The 23,209-nt window shown below is 31.8% G+C and overlaps 1 protein-coding gene across 2 annotated transcripts in view; it reads left to right on the forward strand.

Moving 5' to 3' along the window:
• Window positions 1–23,209, forward strand: part of LOC125057934 (rootletin) — a 45,633-nt gene that overhangs the window by 15,987 nt on the left and 6,437 nt on the right. For both annotated transcript variants that reach the window (XM_047661894.1, XM_047661895.1), the window contains exons 9-34: window positions 325–439; window positions 850–955; window positions 1,537–1,667; window positions 2,615–2,766; window positions 4,005–4,150; window positions 5,066–5,196; window positions 5,934–6,130; window positions 7,009–7,174; window positions 7,717–7,906; window positions 8,558–8,727; window positions 10,333–10,525; window positions 11,948–12,131; window positions 12,729–12,904; window positions 13,266–13,451; window positions 14,415–14,595; window positions 15,675–15,840; window positions 16,432–16,545; window positions 17,492–17,699; window positions 18,636–18,745; window positions 19,365–19,428; window positions 19,523–19,635; window positions 20,676–20,783; window positions 20,924–21,008; window positions 21,252–21,346; window positions 22,195–22,423; window positions 22,920–23,064. In XM_047661894.1, coding sequence (XP_047517850.1) covers window positions 325–439; window positions 850–955; window positions 1,537–1,667; window positions 2,615–2,766; window positions 4,005–4,150; window positions 5,066–5,196; window positions 5,934–6,130; window positions 7,009–7,174; window positions 7,717–7,906; window positions 8,558–8,727; window positions 10,333–10,525; window positions 11,948–12,131; window positions 12,729–12,904; window positions 13,266–13,451; window positions 14,415–14,595; window positions 15,675–15,840; window positions 16,432–16,545; window positions 17,492–17,699; window positions 18,636–18,745; window positions 19,365–19,428; window positions 19,523–19,635; window positions 20,676–20,783; window positions 20,924–21,008; window positions 21,252–21,346; window positions 22,195–22,423; window positions 22,920–23,064 — 3,861 coding nt within the window. The remainder of the gene's footprint in view (window positions 1–324; window positions 440–849; window positions 956–1,536; window positions 1,668–2,614; window positions 2,767–4,004; window positions 4,151–5,065; window positions 5,197–5,933; window positions 6,131–7,008; window positions 7,175–7,716; window positions 7,907–8,557; window positions 8,728–10,332; window positions 10,526–11,947; window positions 12,132–12,728; window positions 12,905–13,265; window positions 13,452–14,414; window positions 14,596–15,674; window positions 15,841–16,431; window positions 16,546–17,491; window positions 17,700–18,635; window positions 18,746–19,364; window positions 19,429–19,522; window positions 19,636–20,675; window positions 20,784–20,923; window positions 21,009–21,251; window positions 21,347–22,194; window positions 22,424–22,919; window positions 23,065–23,209) is intronic.

Consider the following 23,209-nt stretch of genomic DNA (forward strand, 5'->3'; position numbering starts at 1 on the left):
ATTTAGGTTATTAATTTTTTTAAATGAATCTGGTGAGTTTAGGCAATTCTTTTATAGCAGCGCCGGTATTGTGTTATCAGCGATCCTACTTTAATATTCAGTTTTTAAAATTTTGGACGTGAGTGCTATAATAATTGGGAGAATTATATCTAAAGGGTCAAATAAAATTAGTGATAATTGGGAGAATTATATCTAAAAGGTCCAAATCCAAAATTTAAAAATTACAATTTCCGATAGCTATAGATTTGTTAAAACTTAGCGCTTAGTATGATTCTTATCTTAAAAATCTAATTGATGTATTAGTTGTATATTTAATAATTGTAGGTCACCCAAACGTGGTATAGCTCTGTCGGCAAATCCGACAGCGTTCGCCGAAAGTACGATATCTGCACTACAGGCCGCCTTACACAAGTATCAAATACAGATACACGAATTGCAGGTGAATATGTCAAACCTTTTACACAAACAGATAACACAGTAACGTCACATTTAAAGTCTTATTTAATCTAATATATAAAATTCTCATGTCACAATGTTCGTTCCCATACTCCTCCAAAACGGCTCGACCGATTCTTATGAAATTTTTTATGCATATTCAGTAAGTTTGAGAATCGGCTACTATCTATCTTTCAATCCCCTCATCAAACCACTAAGTTATAAGGGGTGTCCACCCCAAAAATTTTATTTTTATTTTTAGACAATGTTTTTTATTTTTTATTTTTATGATAGCCCACTACGATCAACCCCTATCTTTTGATAATAATAATAATAATTATTTTATTAATTTAATGATAATAATATTTATAATAACCATTTACAAAATTAACAATTTATTTTTGACTTTTGCAGGTAAAACTTCAAAATACAAGAGAACAATTGATGACTTGCCGAAAACATTCCGAAACTGCGGATTCACATGTGGCGTCGTTAGAGAACAAAGTAGAAGATCTACAAGGTAATATTTAGTATAACATCGACTAAAATTAAAAGTAATAAAAAAAATGAAACCAATTTTATATAGGGGTCTACTATAGAGGTCTAAATAACGATATAATTTATTATTTATCGTATATATAATTATACGTGTCCCCTGCAAAAATGCCTTTATACATAATTTTTTTTATTAAAGTGCACCTCATCATATATAATGCTATATCTACTGTATATGTTACAAGCTATATTTTCTAACATACATGACAATTATGGTAAACATAGTTAAACAATATTCAAAAGTAATATATTATATGAAAATATTACACTTCCAATTTTAGATTTAAAATTACTTGTAAAATAGTGGTTTAGGTATCAGATAGGCAATATATATATATATATATATTTAGTTATATACATACTTATACTTATAAACTAAGTATATAAATATATACTTAGTTTATTTCGAAGTTACATCTATGTCAAAAACGGCTTGAATATGAATCTAAATGATTTTATTATTTACAAAAACATCCGAAAATATGGTAAATCTATTTTTGAAGCTGTTATATTTCTAAGACTGAAATTAGTATGTATTAATTATAGGAAAATTGGATCAAACGAATGCAGATTTAAACCAAGTTGTGCAAGAGCGGGAATCACTTCAGAAGACTGTGGAAGCGCTGAGAATTGATAAGAATAATCTTGAAAGGAATCGTGTTGAAATTAATGCTATGGTATGTTTAAATTCACATTAGGCTGAAAAATTATTGACGTATTTAACTATAATAAGTTTAACAAAAAAGGTGCGTGTACTTATGTACTCGCGTAAGAAGTTATACTTCTTTGGCTTTCTTTATTTTTTTTAATATTAAATAATTAATAATAAATATTTAACGTTAATAATTTAATAATATTTAGTATATTATTCAATTATTAATTAATATTAATAATAATTATTATTATTTATTATTTTATTATATCATTAATTAAATTTAATAACTAGGTATGTTTCATAATCTTTTAACTAAGTAACAATAGGTCTTTGTGAAAAAGCATTGCTAAATTTCTTTGAAAAAATAATTAAAACTCCTTTATTTGTTTAAAAGGTACTACAAATGTCATTATAGTCATTCAAAATTCTTGGCATAGCTGCTAACTTCACGCATAATTTATTTCTTTTAACTTGTAGATTGTCTTATTCCCATCTCGCTCGCGCACGCTCGGCGCCCATACTGAAAATTTCACTCTCATCAATTTTTCATACCTCGCCTAAAGAAGTAAAATTTCAAAAACTTGCCCTCTTTATCTATAAAAAATATATCTGTATTGTTTTATCTATCTCTTTTCATCGCAGCATAAACACCATTTGACAAAAAGAGACGAAATACTTAAAGGAGTGCGATAGGACTAATATAGTTTTTATTCAACGTAGGCTGGGTACCCTTAATGCCTTAAAATACGACAGTTAATATATAAAAAAACTTATCGCAAGGAATGGGTTAAAGAGGCTAAAGGCATGTTAATGTTCTAGAAATCTAGAATAAACTATGTCAAACAAGTAAATTTGATAAAAAACATATATTATAACAGGTTTTAATATTACTATGATTATTCCCTAAAATGGTCATTTGAATTCCTGTTTACGTTTCTTTAAATGATTTAATGTAAAAATACTGTGTAGGTGGAATCACTAACATCGGACTATGAAAAACTTCAAAAAGTAAACAATCGTCTAGAAAAGACAATTGAAGGGCTAGAGAATGAAAAAAGATCACTCAACTCGGAAGTCGATCATTTGCACCGAGAACTTACTAGCAGGGACTCCGTTTTACGGTAAGTACTTATAAATAATATAATGTTATTTAATTAAATGTTATTTTATCTAGAATTAATAGTTATAGTGTTCAATTTAGATCAAATTTAATTTGACAAGTAATATTTTTTACCTTTTGACAGTGCTTTCAACTTTATATTATTGACTTATTTGTATGTAAATATATAAAACAAAGTCGAGTTAGTTACACCACTTATAACTCAAGATCGGCTGGTTAACTAACCGATGTTGGTTATTTGTTTTGGTGGATTCTTCTCCACTCCGAATATCAGAATAAGTAATTAATTAATTCATTAATTTTACGAATGCAAACAGCATGTGGTGCCATCTGTTGATAAAATAAAAAAGGCAAAGTCCATCAAATATATCTGCAAATTTGTCACGAAAGGGAGCGATATGGCGGTTTTTGGCATCCAAACCAGTAATACCAACGAAATAAAACATTTCTGTATTTGCAAAAGATGTTATTTATTACCTTAATGAAATCCTAAATTAAGTTTAACTAAAATTAACACGATATTACTAGACTTTTAGACGGACCGAAGTCCGCTGGGTCCGCTAGTATTAATATATTAAATAAAGTCGGTTTGGTCGAACACTTATAACTCGAAAATGGATGGACCAATTTTCTTAGTTTTTGATTTTTGAAATTTATCTCCGTCCCGAATAGCAGAATAACTACAAACATTGGCAAATTTACGAAAAAAATTACTTTTCCCTCAAATTAAAGAGCGTATATAAATAAAGGTTTAGAATATATAAAATATATCCACAATATTCGGATGTCAGTAATAAAAAAGGATTGACAAATATATATATATTGGTTGTCAAATATTTATGCGTTCAAAATGTTTTATTTTTTTATTCTCTTTATGTTATTATTTAATCAGCTAATCTGTAACAAGACGTTCATTGACTGTTAGGTGGTACGAAGTTCGCCGGGTTAGAGGTTATACATTTCATAGGCAAATATGATTTTGTTTGTACGTAGTATCACTGATCTTTATGTAGTTTATTTTGTTATTCTTTTGTTATCTAGTGTATGATAAGGAAAATTGAGGAAAAATATAGACAAATCAGTCAAGTTTTGGAAAGTCGAGTCTCAATCTTTTTGAATTTATTTTACATAGTAAATTAATGTAATAGATTTTGTGCTTTTAATTGATACCATATATTTTAATTTGTCGCTGTTTATTTACTATTTTGGGTTGCTAGGCTTAAATTTAGTTTTTTTCAGAACGGAAGAAGAACGTTCATCCCGTCTCCGTAGCGAGCTTGTCAGTGTACGAGAAGAGTTGAATAAGACCGCCTTAGCTCGAGATCTACTGGACCAGCAGAAGATAGAGGCAGATGCCATACTGTCACAGATGGAGAAGAATAGAAGTGGGTTTGTTTTGTCATAGTTGTTAGTTAGATAGAATTACTAACAATTAGTATATAATGGTGTACTAACAATTTTCTTTTGTCTTTCTTATATTATATACGTTGATACAGTTAAGGTTTTCATCATTTTCCATCAAATAACTTTTGAAAACTTTAAATACATTTTATGAACAACTAAGATACAGACACAAACAAGAACAAACCATAGAATTGGTTTAAATATAATTAAAGCCGTAAAAAGATAAATTAGTTTTATTATGTCATCACTAACTAACCAATTTCATCTAATTTATCTAAAAAAAATCTCTACTCGATTTTATAGTTTATATGAAAACGTCAAAATCACCCCCTTTCCCCCACCCCCTCGAAATAGAAGACTATGAATGAAAAGTGTTAAATCCAGCTTGAAGAAATATTCCAGATAAATGAAACAAATAAAATAAAATTTTATCGAAATACTTATTTACAAAGCATTTTTTATCGAATTTTTAACTGCCTAAGGTTTTATATATATAAATAAATATGGAATAATTACTTTAATTGCTATCTCATAGTTGTAACATGCAAGTGAACTTACATTTGTTTAAAAAAAATCGTTGTTATCTCAAAAAAAATCCTAGAATCTTTTCTAGGAATTTCTAGAGAATTATTAAGAATTAGTACGCTCTTGCGTACTAATTCTTAATAAGCCGGCAACGCACGCAACGGGTAATGTGAGTGCACATGGGCAATAACTTAACATCAGATGAGCCTCCTGCCCCTAAACCGCCTGTTACATAAAACATACCTAACAATATGGAGACATAGCAAACACGTTATAAGCGTATGAAATTTTATTGACGCCTAAAATGTTCCTTATAATAATAATCTAAATAACTTTGAATCATGGTGGTAGTAAAATGGCTTATACTTCAGGTGAGTTGGAAATCGAGTTGGAACGGAGTCTCTTAGAACGTGGTGATCTTCAAGACTTGGTGGAGAAATTACAGTCGCTGGTACGCAACCTTGAGAGTGATAAGAAGAAACTCATTGAAGATATTAAACTTGTAAGTTTAGTATTACTTTGTTATCTTAAAATTATAAATATTTAAAGCCGTTCCTAGACCAAGTAAAATCAATTCAATTTTCTTGTTCCTAAAATTATAAGTTAGAATGTATGACGAAACGATAGCGCGGTCCGTTTGAGAGTGATTGGTCAGTAGTAGTCGTTTGTCAAACAAATCAAGTAACAATTCATTTAATTGACAACGGCCTTGCGATTCTGTAACTCACTTTTAAGGAGAGAGCTTGTAGTTTATTGTTTATCACAATGCCAAATCGTAAAATGACAGCTTCACGACTGATTTGAGCGCGACCGCCGCTGCGAAAACCGCTGTGCGAGTTCGAAAGGTGAGTTACAGAATCGCAAGGCTGATATGATACGTCATGATATTACGTCAGTGTTTCAATCACAGGTACGGTATCGTCTTTTGTTTATCACCCTCACCCCATACCTACTCATATAGGAGGCACAGAACAAAGTAATATAAATAAAAAGTATATTATATAACAATGATTCGATGTTGCTTATAAGTTGAACAGAGTTGACATAAAAAAAAAACTATTTCGATAAATATATGTTTACTTTTGATTTAAATGAAATTTTCTGCATATACACATACAGGGAATATATTGTGTGTGTGTGTTAGATTGGTTTTCAAATATAAAAAAATTGTCAAATCACGTGACCAATATCTTAGTAAGTTTTTATTTTATTTACTATTATTATTTAATTATATTCTAGTTGGAAGATGAGAAATCTTCGCTCTCCAACCAGTCATCAGACCTTCAAGGAGATCTGAACTCTCTCCGAAAAGAATTGTTAGCAGCTGAACAGCACCGGATGGAGTTGGAGGCAGATAAATCGACATTACACGAGAAGATTAAGTTCTTGGAGGGAGAAAGAGAGAAGGTTGAGATGGAGTTGAGACAAGTTGCCAGGTAGGACCTTCAAATATTTATTTTCCAATACTAATTTATTACATATAAACTCTTTTGCAAAAAAACGTACACCTTAAGAAATTTACATTCTAAGGTCGATTTAAGTTAATAAAATGAAATATAATTGTCTGACGTAGTCTGTTTACTTAAAATCGTGTAAATTAATTTATTAAAATAAATTAATTAACGCGTGAAGGTAATTCTGGCATTTTGTTTTATTTTATAATTGGCATAAACAACGAATTATTTTATAAAATAGCCGAAATAAGAAGATGTTAAAAGCGTTTTTGTTAATAATTGCCAAATTGCTACGCAATTTTCGTTAGAAAAGTGCTTTTCAAAGAGTAGGTAATTGATGTTTTGAAAAATATTAAGATTACCAAGTTTTGCCTGGAAGAAGGAAATGTAGAGCCGCTTGTAGTTATTGATTTTGCGTGTTTCGGCTTTTTTATTATTTTTTGTTTATGAAACACCACCTGCCCCCCTTTGCCCCCCGTTTCATAATTAAAAAACGTTTAGTTCAAAAAATGGGCAGGAGGCTCACCTGTTAAGTGATATCACCGCCTAGAGACATTCACATTGCCAGAGGGCTCGCAAGTGCGTTGCCGGCCTTTTAAGAATTGGTGTACTCTTTTATTGAAGAACCTTAAGTGGAATTGGTACATAAATACTTCAGTGGGCATCTGGTTCCATATAGTTGTGGTTCGCTCGAAACAAGAACGACGGACGTCGAGGTGATACGGATGGAATTTCGTATTCTGCCTCGACGTCCGATGGTGTAACTCAGCTGCACGTATTAATCCTAAAAACTCATCTGAACATCATCTGTTTCGGTTTAAAATACAAAACTTTGACTATATTATATTATATTATTATAGGGAAAGAGGAGAATTAAGTTCGCAATTGACCGCGATGGCCCGTAAGAAAGACACATTGAACGAAGAAATAATTCGACTCCAACAAAGATTGGAGCAAGCTAACGAAACCATTGGTCGTCTGAACAGATCTATTGACGATCATGTTAAGGAAGGTGAAGAAAAACAGGTAAGTTTCATTACGATATAATAACTTAAGTAAAACACAAAAATTTTCAGAGTTTTTTATATGCATTACTAAAATTATTTATGACCTGCAAAGTATGAATGATAATGAAACAATTTTATACAAAAACTAGCGGCCCGTCCCGGCTTTGCACGGTCGGACATTTATTTTTTATAAATTTTTCGTAGATATATTTAAAAAAACATTGTCCAGCGGACAAAATTGTGAATCTAAACCATTCCCAGATCCCCTTGAACACTCACAAAAAATTTCATCAAAATCGGTCCAGTCGTTTGAGAGAAGTTCAGTGACATACACACTCACAGAAGAATTATATATATAAAGATACGTCTTCAATAAAGTAGAATTAAAATGCCATTTACATACCTAGAAGTTTATTTGATGATTTAGAAATTAAGTCCTAAAAGATTAGATTCTTAATACATACAAACATATTTAAAAAAATGTGACCACTAATAAATATTATACATAAGTATTCATGCTAATTTGACTTGCACTTGATTTGTATTTTTTTACGTTTCTAGATATTAATAGACAGTCTCGACAAAGATAAACAGCATCTCCAAGAGCAATTAGCAAGTGTTCGCTCTGAGAAAGATGCGTTGGAGGCTGTTTTGTTCGATACGGCCAATATGTTGGAGGATGCTGATAGCAAACGAAGCAAACTCGAGCACGACTTGCAGAATACATTAGTCCAACAGGAAAATCTTAAAGGTATACGCGACTTTTGTAAATATTTTTCAGTTACCAAAATCTTAATCTATTGAGACTATAATTATCATAATGTTTAAGATATCACACATGTTTGTACAGAAAATCAACTAATACAAATATTTCTTTTTTAAAGACAATTCACACCAATGGACCTAGTCCCATGCTAAGCTGGTAAAGCTTGTGTTATGGGTACTAGGCAACGGATATACATACATATTATAGATAGATAGACATATAAATACATATTTAAACACCCAAGACCTAAGCACAACACGAAAATGCTCATCACATCGATGTTCGTCTCAGCCGGGAATCGAACCCGGGACCCATAGATTCGCAGTCAGGGGTACTAACCACTAGACCAATGAGTCGTCAAATCCATTCATTTCCAATTTCACACAAAGACTGAAGAAGAATAATAGCAATCTTATAAAAGCCCTTTACCAAATTCAGAGTTAATAACAAACACGCTATTTTTTTATTAATCATTGATTAAACACCACTTTAAATAAATAAGATATAGTATATTATATTGAAGTAGTCAGAATTTTAAGAAACCCTCAAAACTTTGTCAAATAGACTATTTGCTGTACAATGCTTACAATAACTATTTTTGTTCTAATAACCAGTGAGTTAATAAATTGTTTTCAGGTCAAATAGCACGTCTAACAAAAGATTTAGAATGCAGCGAGAAGAAACTGCGTGAAACGAAAAATAGTATGCAACATCAGAGTGGAAAGAAAGAGGCAGAATATCAGCAGGTTATCACTAACCTAAATCGCACTACAACTGAGAATATAACTAAACTTAAAGAAGAAAAGGTAAGTTTTATTATCCAGCAGCATTATCTAAAAGTAATTCTACAACACAAGTGACTACCATGTTTCAAATCTAAATAGTGTGGTAATATCAGATAAAAGTTACTTAATAACGACTGTGTCAAACAAAATGTCCGATATTTTGTTATGAGAAAACATTGAAGATCTTTATTTATTTCTTAATCCTACAGCTAACATAAATTATATATAATAACAAACAGTTACACTGAAAATATAGCCAGAGATGGAATACATATTACATTTTACTACAAAAAGGTTCAAGAATTTACAAAATCAAACAAACAAAAAATAAAAATGTGTGCGTGTACTAGGTGTACACACGTAAGAAGTGAAACTTCTTTATGACCTTATTTTTCGAAAAATGATCTACTATAATATGCAACTTTACAGAAATTGGTTAAATAAAGTTAAATTAGATAAAGTTTAACAAAAGGCTTTTATTATCATAGACATGAATACAAATACAATTATTTCATTTTAACTTATTACTGTACTACTATGTAGTACTAAGATTATTACAGAATTACATTAATGGTAATAGAATTATTAGTATTACTATCATTGCTATCGTTATTATATATTTTTGTTACTAATGGCTTCGAATCTCTTCGGATCAACCGTGGTAGGGACAAGAAAAAGATGGCGCGTAACCGAAAAATGTGACAAATGTGTGTAAATTTTTTTCCAACGCCGATAAAGAAGTTTGACTTCAAAAAGCAACATGGCGCGTAACCTGCTACAAAATTTCTCCCATACGTCGATGAAGAAGTTTCACTTCAAAAGATGGCGCGTAACGGAAAAATGTGACGCGTAACGAAAAAATGTTACACTAAATTTTTTTCCAACCCCGATAAAGAAGTTTCACTTCAAAAATTATTCAATACATTCAACTAAATAATATAATAATACCTAATTTGGCTGAGTTGTGTGATGGTGTAATAGTGAGAATATAGAATCTTTACTAACTCCAAGCTGGCTCTGCCAATGTGGGGATGGGAAATTCCAATTTCAATTAAAATTCAACACTTCTTTGCATAATTATACAAAAATAGAAACTACAATTATAAAAGATACAAAAACAATTTAAAAAAAAAACAATGGCGCTACTGTTTGGGCTTCAAGTTTCTGTATATGTTTCGTGTCCATTTGTTTTTTCTTAATAGTCAAGTGTGTCAGTCTTCTGTACCTGCACACGCCATCGGATTTTTTGGGTCTAACACATGCCGGTTTCCTCACGATGTTTTCCGTCACAGTACGAGCGAGCGTTAAATGCGCACTTAGACAGACAGTCCATTGGTCGAACCGGGTTCGAACCTACGACCTTAGGGATAAAAGTTGCACGTGAAGCTACTAAGACAATACTGCTTTCCAAAGTACAATTGTCTATGTAAATATTGTGGTCACCACTACGCGCACTACATATTGTAAACCAAAGCCCTCCAAGCTATCTATCCGTCTACCTGTTCATGATAATCAAATACTACTTAATGGATTTTCATGTGGTTTTCACATATTTTATGAGAATTTACGTATACGTCAGCCGACCCGTGGTGGGCTAGAATGTTAATATTATATAACTTATTAAAGGAACAACTCCGTCAAGTGCTCGAACAGAAGCTAAATCAAACTATAGCAATGCTGTCGAGTGAGAAGGAAGTATTGGAAGCCAGTGCGAGGGAAAGGGAGAAGAAATTACTGGCGTCTCGCGATCAGTTGATGTTACAACATGATGAAGCTATGCTTAGAGCTGAGAATGATAAGCAGCAGGCCTTGCTTATGGGTATGTTTTTTATATCTGAAACGAAAAAACGTGTAGCGGACAAGTGATATAAACAAAGTAACAGTGGTATTTTCTACGACGCAAACATATTTCTACAAATAACTTTCTATAGAAAATCTGCAACTCCTTTGATTTTGGCCTCAACACATTTACACTTTGTGCTTGTGTAGTGTCTGTGAATAAGCAGGAGGCGTGACGTCACAATGAATATGGATCATGAAAAGACTGTCCGTCTCTCTCGCTCTCGGTCAAGCTTATGAGTATAAAACAGACAGTTATTGTTTTGCTTTTTCTACTGTTTATAAATACATGTTGATCTTTTTTCTCATTATTATTTTGTCTGTGATTGTTTACTTATTTGGTTGGAGGTTAGAATACTTAGAAAAAAATGTCTTATGAAATAATTGATTCCGGCGAAATATTAACAGGTCAATCTCGTGAAATAGTGTACAATGTTTTTAATTATTTTAAGCATCTCATAAAAACAGTTTAATGAATTCCTTCATATCAATAGAGATATAGTTTCATATTGTACGATAAAACAAACAATAAACAAACTGTATACTGAATTTTTGATTTAGAAATCAGACGTTATTTAATAAAGCTTTTTTGTGTATAGAAGATTTTTTGTGTCTAGGACATTGATAATAATTATTTGTGTAATGGACAAGCTCTAATCCTTCCAAATTTAAACAATAACTATCAGTATAAGATCCCGCTATACAACGACCTTCACCGAGATGCTTATTTAATGAAACTTATTTTATATTTAATTTAATATGTCAATAAATATAATCCATATGGGTTGCCTAGCAAATTTCAGTCCAGAGTATGTTTAATTAATATTTAAAAAAAAATTTTTTTTTATAATTTGCATGTAGTAAATTTTTTGAACTTTTTTCAATCAATATTTTTAATCAGGGTAGTATTATATATGTATCACTATAACCTTCTTTTATACTAAAGATGTATATATACTTTAGTATCACATAAAAAATATACACATAAATAATTAATTGATTAAAAACAACCTAACGTTTGCATATTCTATGGGCTTCATACTTTCGATTGGTATAGAATTTATCTAATAATCATACCGGTGAAATGTTTAAAAAAATATATTTTTTTAAAATTAATTAAACATACTCTGGACTGAAATTTGCTAGGCAACCCATATGGATTATATTTATTGACATATTAAATTATATATAAAATAAGTTTCATTAAATAAGCATCTCAGTGAAGGTCGTTGTATAGCGGGATCTTAGACCATATGATAAAACCTAGGTCCTAGATTAGTTTGTTGTTTGTTGCCATGGTTACCATTATTTCTACATCGAAATAACATTGTTCTCACGGAAACAAATACGGTACTAATTTCAACCTATGTTCGTATGTAATAAGTGTAATTTCATTCCTCAGCTCATCAAGAACAACAAGCCCTAATAGAACGCTTGGAAGAAGCAAAACGTATATTGGACTGTGAGCAGAACAAACTGGAACGTGTCAAAAGAGACGCTCAAGCCAGGTCAGACCAGGACAGGGGATTCATCAACCAGCTCAAGGATGACCTGTCTGCCTTGAAGACTCGGCTTGAAGAAGCGAAGTTAGTGGATTTCTAACTACTTTATAGATGGCACAGTTGTACACAAAATTGAAATGAATTTAATCCTTATGTTATAAATGATAAAGCTTACAATTCAGTGTATGGAGATTTAAAACTAAATAAGTAAATGTAGTTACTCTGCATAAATTGTTTGAATAAAATAAAATGTACTGGTTTTCCCGTAGTATATTATTAAAAGTATAACAAAAGTTATATGTATTAAAATTGGTAATTTATTTGAACGTTAAACTATTTTCAAACCACTTAATGTTTGGTATTCTAGTAATTTTTGTTATGGAAAAGTTGGTAAGGACGGCAAGGGACCCAATAAATTGGGTGTTCATAAGCTGCGATGGGTGCCCTTTTTGGGCGTACCGTAGGCTCATTTGCCCCTATACTATAAAAAAATAATTAGCTTATGATATTATTTAATTAGTAGTAATTATTTTGTAATTTATTTTTTCGTTTGTCTTATTGTTTCAAAGAAATTTTCATCTTTGTTTCAAAACATTTCTTCAATATGGAGTATATTGTTTGTAATATATAATATGATATGTTTTAAAACATATTTACGAACTTGTATTTCTGAATATTTAGGGCGGCAGCTGAAGACGATTGTGCGAGATTCGAGAATCGTATAAAAGAATTACACTTAGAGAAGGAAGCGCTGAATCGCGAGTGTCAAGAGACGCGTGCGCATCTCTCATTGGCTGAGGACAAATATGACGCCACTTACGTACAGTTACAGGATACTATACGAAAACTGAAGGAATGTTAGTAATAATTATATTTTTTCGTTATGTGTGTTTTGTTTGTGGAATATTTTGCGCATTGGTACCAAAAACATATTCGTTTAGTACTTACTATTTGCTTTATTATAATTATTAATATTGGCATTGAAAGGAGTTAATATAAGAGATATAATATTATTAGTTAACACAAAAGATTAGAACGTGTAGGTACTTTACACTTTTAAAATTTAATAAGGGGAGGGTAAGTAACACGTCCGTTCCGCACGAAGTCTCGAAATAAAAGTGAGTCAACGCCGGTTTTGCCTCGCCTTATATAAGTTTCGGCTCCAAGATGACGTCAGTCTGCTAACAATATCTCCAATTTATGTTTTGTGAATTTCAGTGGAAAACGAATCAGAAAGTCTTCGCAAAGAATTGACAGATACTCGACGCCAGCTAAGCAACTGTTCGGCGGAGAGAGATAAATATAACAGTGCCTGCAAAGAATTAAGAGAACACGTAAAGAGATCGGAGCATGAGAGAAGAGAAGCTGCAAGAGATAGAGATGAGGCCTACCATAAGATTGCTGGTGAGTTTTTATTACAATTTTAAAGCTTTATATAAAATCTTAAAAATCTGTATTTATAAGACGAAACAAATTCTATGTTTATTTCATAAAGTCTACTTTTGGTTGTTGCGAATTTATCGGGTACCGTTATAATCTACAAAAACAACGCTCAGATTTTATAAACATATTAATTAACAAGTAGTTACAAGATTAACCGTGACAGCGATACAAATTGAAATTTGGTACGGTTATCGGTCTGTAACTGAAAAAACTGCAGTAACATTATACATTGTACTGTACCATTATATTATACAACTTTAAACCATTGGCTCGGTCGACTAGACTATGACAACACGGAATCACTGTTGAATCCTACATTATACGTTTTTCCTTAATCTTTTTCGTGTACACTTTCACTTGGATTTGTTTCGCCTTTCACACACACACAATTACACATTCATATCATCATCACACAGTCATCATATATTCATATATTTATTTATTTTATTTTTTCTTTTATTACAGTACCCACCTTTTAAAACCAATTGTGTTGGTTATTTTGTTGAAACTTTGTTAATTTAAAGAAGAGCGAGGCTTCCCAGTTCAGGTCTCAGGACTTACTAGGGAGGCCTCAATCTGAATTCTATTATACATAGCTAAACAAATAAAGAATTTTGTTTTTTTTTTAATTATACTGTAACCATTTGACTTGTTATACATAGTTTTCAAACTTCAAAATTTTTTGCTCGAAATTTTTTTGGGCCGCGGTGTTAAGAACTTGGTTGCTTGCCTTAAAAAGGAAATCTGAACAGATGTTGCCAAAGAGACCTCAACCATATTAAATCTTGTCCTTTTGTTTTTCGTACAATCAAAAAATATTTTTTCATTTAACCTGACATTTGAAACTTTAATTTCGTATAAATAGTATTTTAAATTTTATTTGGCCAAACAAGTTCTATTTCGTAAAATGTAATATTTTTATAGGATTAGAAGAAACTCGAACATCATTAGAACTAGAGCTATCTCGCGTACAAACGCTACTAAAAGAGTCTGAAACTAGTGGACAGCACGTTGATCGTTCTTTACGGACAACAGAAGCACAATTGAAGCGAGAAAGAGCAGCATTGGAACAGGCGCAACATGATATCAAGGAGTTGCAATCTAGGTGATGTATATTTCTAAAGATATATATACTAGCGACCAAGCGTTGCTGTGGCTAAGGTTTTTGTTATATTACATAGTAGCAAACTATTCAAAGGAAACGGTAGGAGAACACCAGTCATGGGGACCACCATGCTTTTTTGGTGGTTATGCCATTAAATTGTAGCTTATGTGAAACGTTGGTACTTTCAACACAGCGCCATCTGTTAGAATTGTGACTGTCAAATAATAAACAAATAATTTGTAATAAAATAATATTGCAGGTATAAATTAAGATGTAAGCTATTCTATCTTTTAAGTTAAACTGCACACGGTGTGCAAATTTGATTGTTATCGGTACTGTAGTTTAGGAGTCCATAGCGGACAAACAACGTGACACTTAATTTATATATATTAAGATATATTGTGAACACAAGAAAATAAGATAATTAAGAAAGTAGTATATATATTTGATTTTTGATGATTTGCTTAGATTGATTAGTAATTACGTTCTATACTTAGGTGAGTGTGGGTGTGTAATACAATAAAATTACTATTACTACTAAAGTGACGATCCTTTCTTCGTACTAATTAAAAGCTGAGGTAGGCCATAACATTTCTAAATTAAAGCAAGCTTAGTAAGAAGACACACTACAGAATTGAAATTAAGTAATAAATGCCTCGGTCTGTAATCTAAACCCAATAAAATTAATTTAATAGATTGCTATAGAAAAATTTACACTTGGAATCGATAGGACAGTGTTGCTTACATAAAAAAAAGAAATACAATAACACAAAACGTTTTAATTGTCACCAGCGACACTGATTTTCAGTGGCCCAGTACCGTTCTAAGTAAGGAGTAAGTTGCTTAAAGACGAACAATTGTTGTTCTAAAAAAAAAAATCAAGACAACCGATAACAGCAGACAACAAATTCAAATCAACATTTACTTAGACACCTAATATTGATGGGTATTTTAAAATTATTCCACAAGTGCCTACTGCAATATAGTTTTGTCTGGGACTCCAAGCACTGTTATATAATATTTTATATCCTCCGAAAGTAATATAGAAATACTTTATCGAATTAACAAAATATTTATAGACTCCAAAACGAGAGTGAAGAACGGGAGCGTATATCAAACGAAGCGTGCACGGCTAAGCGTCACGGGGCAGAACTGGACGCCATGTTGGGAGCTGCGCGCGCAGATATTGCCGCTTTGAGACAGCGAGGGGCTGAACTGGAAGAAGCCTGTCGGGCTAGGGATCAAGTAAATATGAAATTATAGTGTAGTTTCAGCTTTAAATAACGATTTATTCTTTTGTTTTTATAGTTTTTGGGTCACTCTCCAATGACACATAAGAGTCAAAGTTTATTTGATATATTAAAACCAAACTAACATTAATTCATATAGGAAACACAATGTACACTTATGAACGTCAGTAAAAAAATGTTTCTAAAAATACAGTTCTTGAATAAAGAGCGGACGAGAAGAATAAACTTCTCTGTCACTCTTTTTCCAATTTTTATTTTACTTGTTGTATTGTATGTGTAGTAAAAGTCCCTAGCTGTTCGACTTATTCGAAATTTTCCGCTATATACCCGCAGGTACCATATTAACCTTTCCTTGTGCCACAACGTTCCTTAATGAAATCAAAATACATTAAGGAACATTTGTTAGATATCAACGCTAATATAAAAAATATTAGTGAATTTAATCGTGTTTTCGTTAAAAAAAGATTTTGTTTTTAAATGAATAAGAGTATACGTTTTAGAAAGTAACGAGTCGATTTTATAACAGAAAACATATATTTTAATAATTTGATGTGATTATCTTAATGTGTTGTAATGCGATTCTTAGGAATTGGTACTCCGTTTAGAAGATTGTCGATCAAAGGAGCGGCGTTTGGAGGAACTAAAACATAATTTGGAAGTCTGCCTTGCTGACGCTACACAGCAGATTCAGGAGCTTAAGGTAAAAAAATTATGACAGTGAAAACTTATACGCTAAAAATGAGAATTAAAATCCCGCAGGAACGGTTTACAATATATAAACGTTTGTACTTTACAATTATACATTTTATAAAAAAAATCATCTATGCTGGCACTAGTACTTCAGTAACCTTAAAAAGTCATTATAAACCTACTCGTTAACCAGACTTTTAAGTCATCCTGAAATTGGTAAACAATATAAGAATAAAATCTTAATTCCATATATATTACTCAAATAAATAATCGCTATCAATTATACATTCTATACGCAAGGATCAATATTATTTGAAGCTTTTAGATTAAAAAGGGTAATATAATTTTAATGCTAAACTTAAAACTACTAAAATCTCTGTGTTTTGCTTCGTTGACTGATTTTATGTCTACCCACATTTTTGGTGCTGTTTTGTTTTGTTATTTTATATATGTACCTACATCTGTGCGCTCTAATTTATAATTTTTAATCTTAGTTTTAAATTTCTCAGTAAGTGAATTATGTATGCAATTCTTATGAGACATAAAGTTATTCTTAAACAAATTTATCAGTCCACCATTTTTCCATCATCATATCGATTTCAAACGTTATGTAATAAGTTCTAATAGCAGTTAGGATGCTAATTTGTTAATTTTATTCTCAATTTTTTATTACTAGTATGATACCATGAGTACTACGTAAACAATAAACTTAAAACAGACAATAAGATAAATCCAATGTTTAAAAAGGTTATTTATGGGAAATTTCGTAGAGAATGTAAAGAATAACTGGCTTGGTATGATTAAAGCAAGAAAAGTCGACTTTTCTTCTCATCTCATTTCTTTTCTCACCACTATATGTATTAAGAGAAATATTTAATAAAAAAAAAAGATTTTTTTTAGTTTAGGTAGAGTTATTGTTAGCTACTGAAGTCTTATATAACTTTTCAATGTCACAGACTCGACTTGGAGCTTCCGAAGGCCGATGCCGCGCTGTTGAAGCAGCTTTAACCCAAAGTGAGGCGGGTCGTCGTGATGCTGAAGCAAGATTATCATCAGTTGCGCACTCGTTACGACGCGTGTGTGGAATACAACCTGATGGCTCCGTGCAACAGGCTGCTAGGAGGCGTTTAGCGAGTCCAGCCAGGAGATACAGTCCACATAGGGGTGAGTTTAAGTAAGACGTTATTAGACAGACAGGCACAGTACACAGTTGTTTTAGTAAATATCGAGTTAGTACTAATGATTAAAACAAATATAATTATATAAATCGTCATGATCGTAGAACAATGTCGGATTTAAAAAAATCCAAAATCCACTTTTTACCATATTTGGACACTACATTGCCTAAATATTACGTCTACATGAAAATAAAAATTCTATGTGTTTTAAATTTCAAATTAATCAGTCGGTAAAGTGACGGCTTTGATAGAAACATGTGATTTTTATAGAAAACTAAGTAATTTAATCTTATTATTTTTATTTTGTTTCATAAAAAACCCTTTTGTTTGCTTGTATGCCAATTTTCATAATAACAGAATATGAATTAAAATTGCTATGACAAAAACTAAAATGGTTATAGTATTTTGAAATGGCTGCTCTACAAAGTTTACTATTTGTCAGATCCGTCACTATTCTACGACTATGACGAAATGTTCGATATACCCTTCAAATGCAGCCCCAAGTAAAGCAAGGGCTGGTATACATTTATCCTTATAAACAAGTTTAAACGATCTTAAAAAAAGTGCGTACGTACAAAGTACACATGACAAAAGGGAAACTTCTTTGGCAAACTAATTTTTAACTCTTAGAAGGAAGATATGTTAGGCATTTAATTGTCATTATAATATTAAAAGTGTCGAAAATTAATAAATTTATTTCTTCGATAACAAAAACACGTGGCATTTTAATTTACATCTCCGTGACGTATTTTAAAAATTTTACCCTCATGCGCCTAAAGAAGTTTCACTTCAAAAAAATAATTGATTGTTTTAATCCGTTGAACCAATTAACTAGTTAAAGACATCCTTTTACTTTAACTTAGGAATTCTACAATAATTACGGCTTTAATAAATTCTCATAGTATTATATGCAAATCACTAGGTCGTGAACATTCAGAGGACCGCAATGAGATCATCGACGTAGACCCAGAGATGATTAAGAAAGGTGTACGGAATCTCATGCACGAAGTATGCCAGATTGAAAGGGAAAAAGTGAGTATCTAATGTGGGCATGGGGCAAATAATTTACGAGTAGAAGATCACTTTTATAGCAAGTAGTGTTTACTTATTGGCTACAGCGTGCGACTCCCATCCCTGAGGTCGTAGGTTCGATCCCCGGCTAAGCACCTGTGGACTTTCTCTCTATATAGGCAAATTAACATTCGATCGAACGTTGAAGGAAAACATCGTGAGGAAACCGGCTTGCCTCAGACCGAAAAAATCGACGGCGTGTGTCAGGCACAAGAGGCTGACACCTACTTGTCTATTAGATAGACAAATGATTTTGAAACATATCAGTAATCTGATCCCAGACCCTAAAAAGGTTGTAATTAGTTTTTTTAATAGCCAAATAGAAGAGCATCCTTCAGTGTATTCCAACCTGAGAATTTTTTTTTTGTTGAAATGTTTTTTTTAGAATGCAAGTGATATATAGGAGGAAAAATTATGGCTTGATTGATTTGAGTACAGTTTTCTAAACTTTATGAAATTATTCTGTAGATTTTAAATTATTTTTTTGTTGTTCATTCCTTTAGTAGGTATAATCAACTGCGATTATTTATTTATATAATATGTTGAGATAGTAATACTTAACATTGTATAACAATTTCAGGATGATTACAAAACTCAAATGAACGTATTCAAAAAGCAACTTAAAGAAGCGACAGAACAACAAGGTATAGAAATTTTATATTTCTTCTGTTAAGTTCAATTGTCAAAAAAACTTGTAACGATTTATGTTATATTAATTTAATTATTGCATTTCTTTAGGTAAAGGTGAAGGTAAATTGCAGTCGGTGAGCAGTAATCTTCGTGGAGTGCAGGAAGAAAAGGCTAAATTGCAATCTGCTTTGGGACAGAGGGACGCTCAGCTCAATGCATTGGTGAGTAATATTATGATATTGATATTATATTTCGCAGATTTTTTACTATTATCGTTTCGAAAGCAAATACACTTTAAAATTTTCTGTAACGCTTGCAATAATAGTAATTATAATATTAACTAGCTGACCCTGTAAACTTGTTTTGCCATGTATATTATTTCTAGGAAACATTTTTTTAGTTCAATAAAAATAACTATAGTTATAATAAAAAATAGGGGTCGATCGTAGAGGGGTGACAATTAAAAGTTGTATGTATGTATTTTTGTATGCTGTATCGTAAAAAAATAAAAACTAAAAGTATTGTCTAAAAAATGAAAACATTTTAAAATAAAAACATCACATTTAGGGGTGGTCCCACCCACATGAAAAATAGATGTTGTCCGATTCTCAGACTTACTGAATATGCATAAAAAAATTCATAAGAATCGGTCGAGTCGTTTACGGTATGGGAACGAACATTGTGAGACGATAATTTTATACATAATATTAATTTTGCTGTAAAATTTCAGCTGTAAAGCACATAAATTAATCTGTTAACCGGGGAATTCCCTTTTCAATTACGCAGCATTTAACGGGCGCGCGCTCTTTCACTGCGACGTGTCAGTACGTCACGGCCGAAAAACATAATTTCATACCATTCTCAATAGCGAAATGATACTGATTTACTCCGCGTCTTGAATTCACGTTGAAACAATTATCTAATACCTCTGTTGCACGAAACCATGCATCCCATCCGTTCCAGGGCGCATATATTTTTCAAGGAAGTTTTCATATGCGCCCCTACCCGTACACGCTATTGTTTAAGGTTCACGTATTTATGTCCCGCTCGGTTAACAGGTTAATAAATTGATCCCAATTGTCCAATACCAAATGTTAACGGTATTATACCGAGACAGGTTAGATTCCCAGCAAAACAATAGTTTAATGTTTATAGTTTGTTAGCATTTTGGTAACTTTCCTGATAAAATAATGAAACACGCAGACATATGCCTGTCAAGGACTTTGATGTTTAAGATCGTCTTATTGAATTTTTGTTTCAGAATGAGTCAGTACAAACAAAGACAGTTGAAATAAGCAACTTGCGTGACAAAATCACCAGTTTGGAGGCAGCACTCAGTTCTGTCACCGAAGAAAAGTCTCAAAATGAGGTTGGTATAATCTTTACAATATATATTTAAATATTACTTAAAAGCTGTGGTAGAAATCAATTATGTTCATGCCAGAATCTTACGTGACTGGTCGATAAACATACTCATTTTATTTTTATGAGTGTCCCCAAACATTCTAGAACAAGTCGGACAATCTTCGTGGTCAACTGGCTGAACGGGTGCAAGAGGTGGCTCAACTGAGGGAAGCTTTGGCAGCAGCTGAGGGTAACATTATTATATTTTTTCTTTGGATATACCCTTCATTTCTTCCATCCAGAAATTTCACTTTCAGCCATTGCTTATTTTGGTCTACCCACTTTATTCTCTTATTTAAAACTAGGGTTGCCTGGAAGAGATCGCTTATTAGCGATAAGGCCGCCCGTTGCATCCCTTATAATTTTTAGGTATTGTGTTTCTTTTATTTGCAACGAAGTATAAATAAATTAAATAAATAAATAAATCTCGCAGGACGTGCGGCTCGTCTGGATGTGCGTCGCGCTCAATTGGAGGGTGATATTCAACGTAGTGCCGTCGCTGCTAGAGATAGGGATCAAGCACTCAAGGTATCGGTTTTAATATTTTTAGGTAAAGGTTTTATAAGTTATCGTTATTTACTGTCAAAACAATGCAAGACTACTTTAAAAAAATCTATTTTAAAATTTCATAATTTTTTGATGATTGACAATTTTGTGTGAACATAAAAACTTATTTATGAAATATTTGTATTTATTATACCTATTATAACAGTTTATAATAATAAAGAGATATAAATTACTAGCTCATGGACTAAGATTTTGGCTCGCTCGCCATTCTGTATCCGTTCTTTGTCTGTCATCTGTTTTTTAATGAAATTAATTTTTAATGAATAATTAGGGTAGAATACGATGGAGATTGCCTATAAACAATCTCCACCATTGCCTGCAGTTATTTTTTTTGCTGATATAAATTGCCTTTATTTGTTTTTTTAATCAATTTTAATATCAGTATTAGATTTTTAGATTAAACACATAGCGAGTACACATTAAAATGAACGTCTGATGATAAAAGGCATTTAGTAATAAGAGATTTACTTAAGTATTGAATAACTTTATTTTATAATCCGATTCTGTTGATAATGAAATGTTTGAAAATATTTCATCATTTTCAACTACGTTAATTATCACTCAAACAATATTTACAAGGTTCGACTCATATGTGAGCGTTTTGTGTCACGTGACTAAAGTATATTCTGTGTATGTTTTCGTTATCGATTTTATGATAAGTTAAATATAATTTACGAGTTATTTTACTCCATAACACTTTTTAAAACCATGTTTTATATAGATTTCTCTCATATCACTTTATTTTCACACTGTTACATGTTAAATATCATAATTGCAAAAATTAACTAAGTATTAAAACTTATTTCCAGAAACTTCAAGAGCGCTGTGACGGGTTCATTCGTACAATAGCATCACTTGAAGACAGGTGTACCTCGCTCAAAGGAACTGTTGAGCAATTGTCGACTGCCCTACAAAAGGCGGCAGCGGCCGAAACCGAGTTGAGGGCGGAGTTAAGCAAGACTCAAAGACTACTCAATGAGGCGAAGAATAATGAGAACAATGCAATGGACAAGTTGAGGCAGATGCAGAAGAATATTGGTAAGGATTCAATTGTTTATTTTACGGACTGAAATCGACGAGTAAAACGTTGATGGTCGTCCATAGATAATAATAATAATAAAGCTGCTTTAATTCCATAGTATTACAAATCAAATGGTGTTAGTTTTGTTACTATAAACTTAGTCTACGTTAGTTATTGTTATTTCCATTACTTCGTGTTCTACAGTATGGACCCCTTTTGGGTAAGGGAGCTTTCAAGTATTATTAACCCAAGTCGAAAATAATGTTAACAATAACGCGTAATTCAATCCCCGCTCGCGCATCGTAACATTTTACAAAAGGATAATCCAAAATTTGTTGAATATTTCCATAAATATTACCTTCTGGTCCTTTCTTCTCTTTACCTTAAAAAAAATTATAGGCATTTATCGTAAATAATATTCAGTATCTATACAAATATCGGTAAATTTGTTTCGTTTCCACTTACAAATTTCTATTAATATTTAATAAATTTCAATACAATTTTGTTTTCTAGCAAATTGTGAGAACGAACGCAGAGTTCTTACGGAAAAGTTGGAAAGTGCTAAAGCGGTTGCGGGTGAATTCAAACGACTTAACTGTCAGTTGGAAGATCAAGTACACCGTCTTACAAATCAGCTGGCAAATCTTGAAGCGCAGAGGTATGGGGCAAGGATATTTCTATAAGAGTATTATCATCAGCCTTTTGCCATATGTAATTTTTAGGTTTTAAAAATATTTTTTTCTTATATATTAATTTTAACCGTTTAGCTTATCTATACAACTTTATTTGCATCAACAAATTAT

The sequence above is a fragment of the Pieris napi genome, chromosome 17, assembly GCF_905475465.1.
Source record: "Pieris napi chromosome 17, ilPieNapi1.2, whole genome shotgun sequence".
Classification (NCBI taxonomy): domain Eukaryota; kingdom Metazoa; phylum Arthropoda; class Insecta; order Lepidoptera; family Pieridae; genus Pieris; species Pieris napi.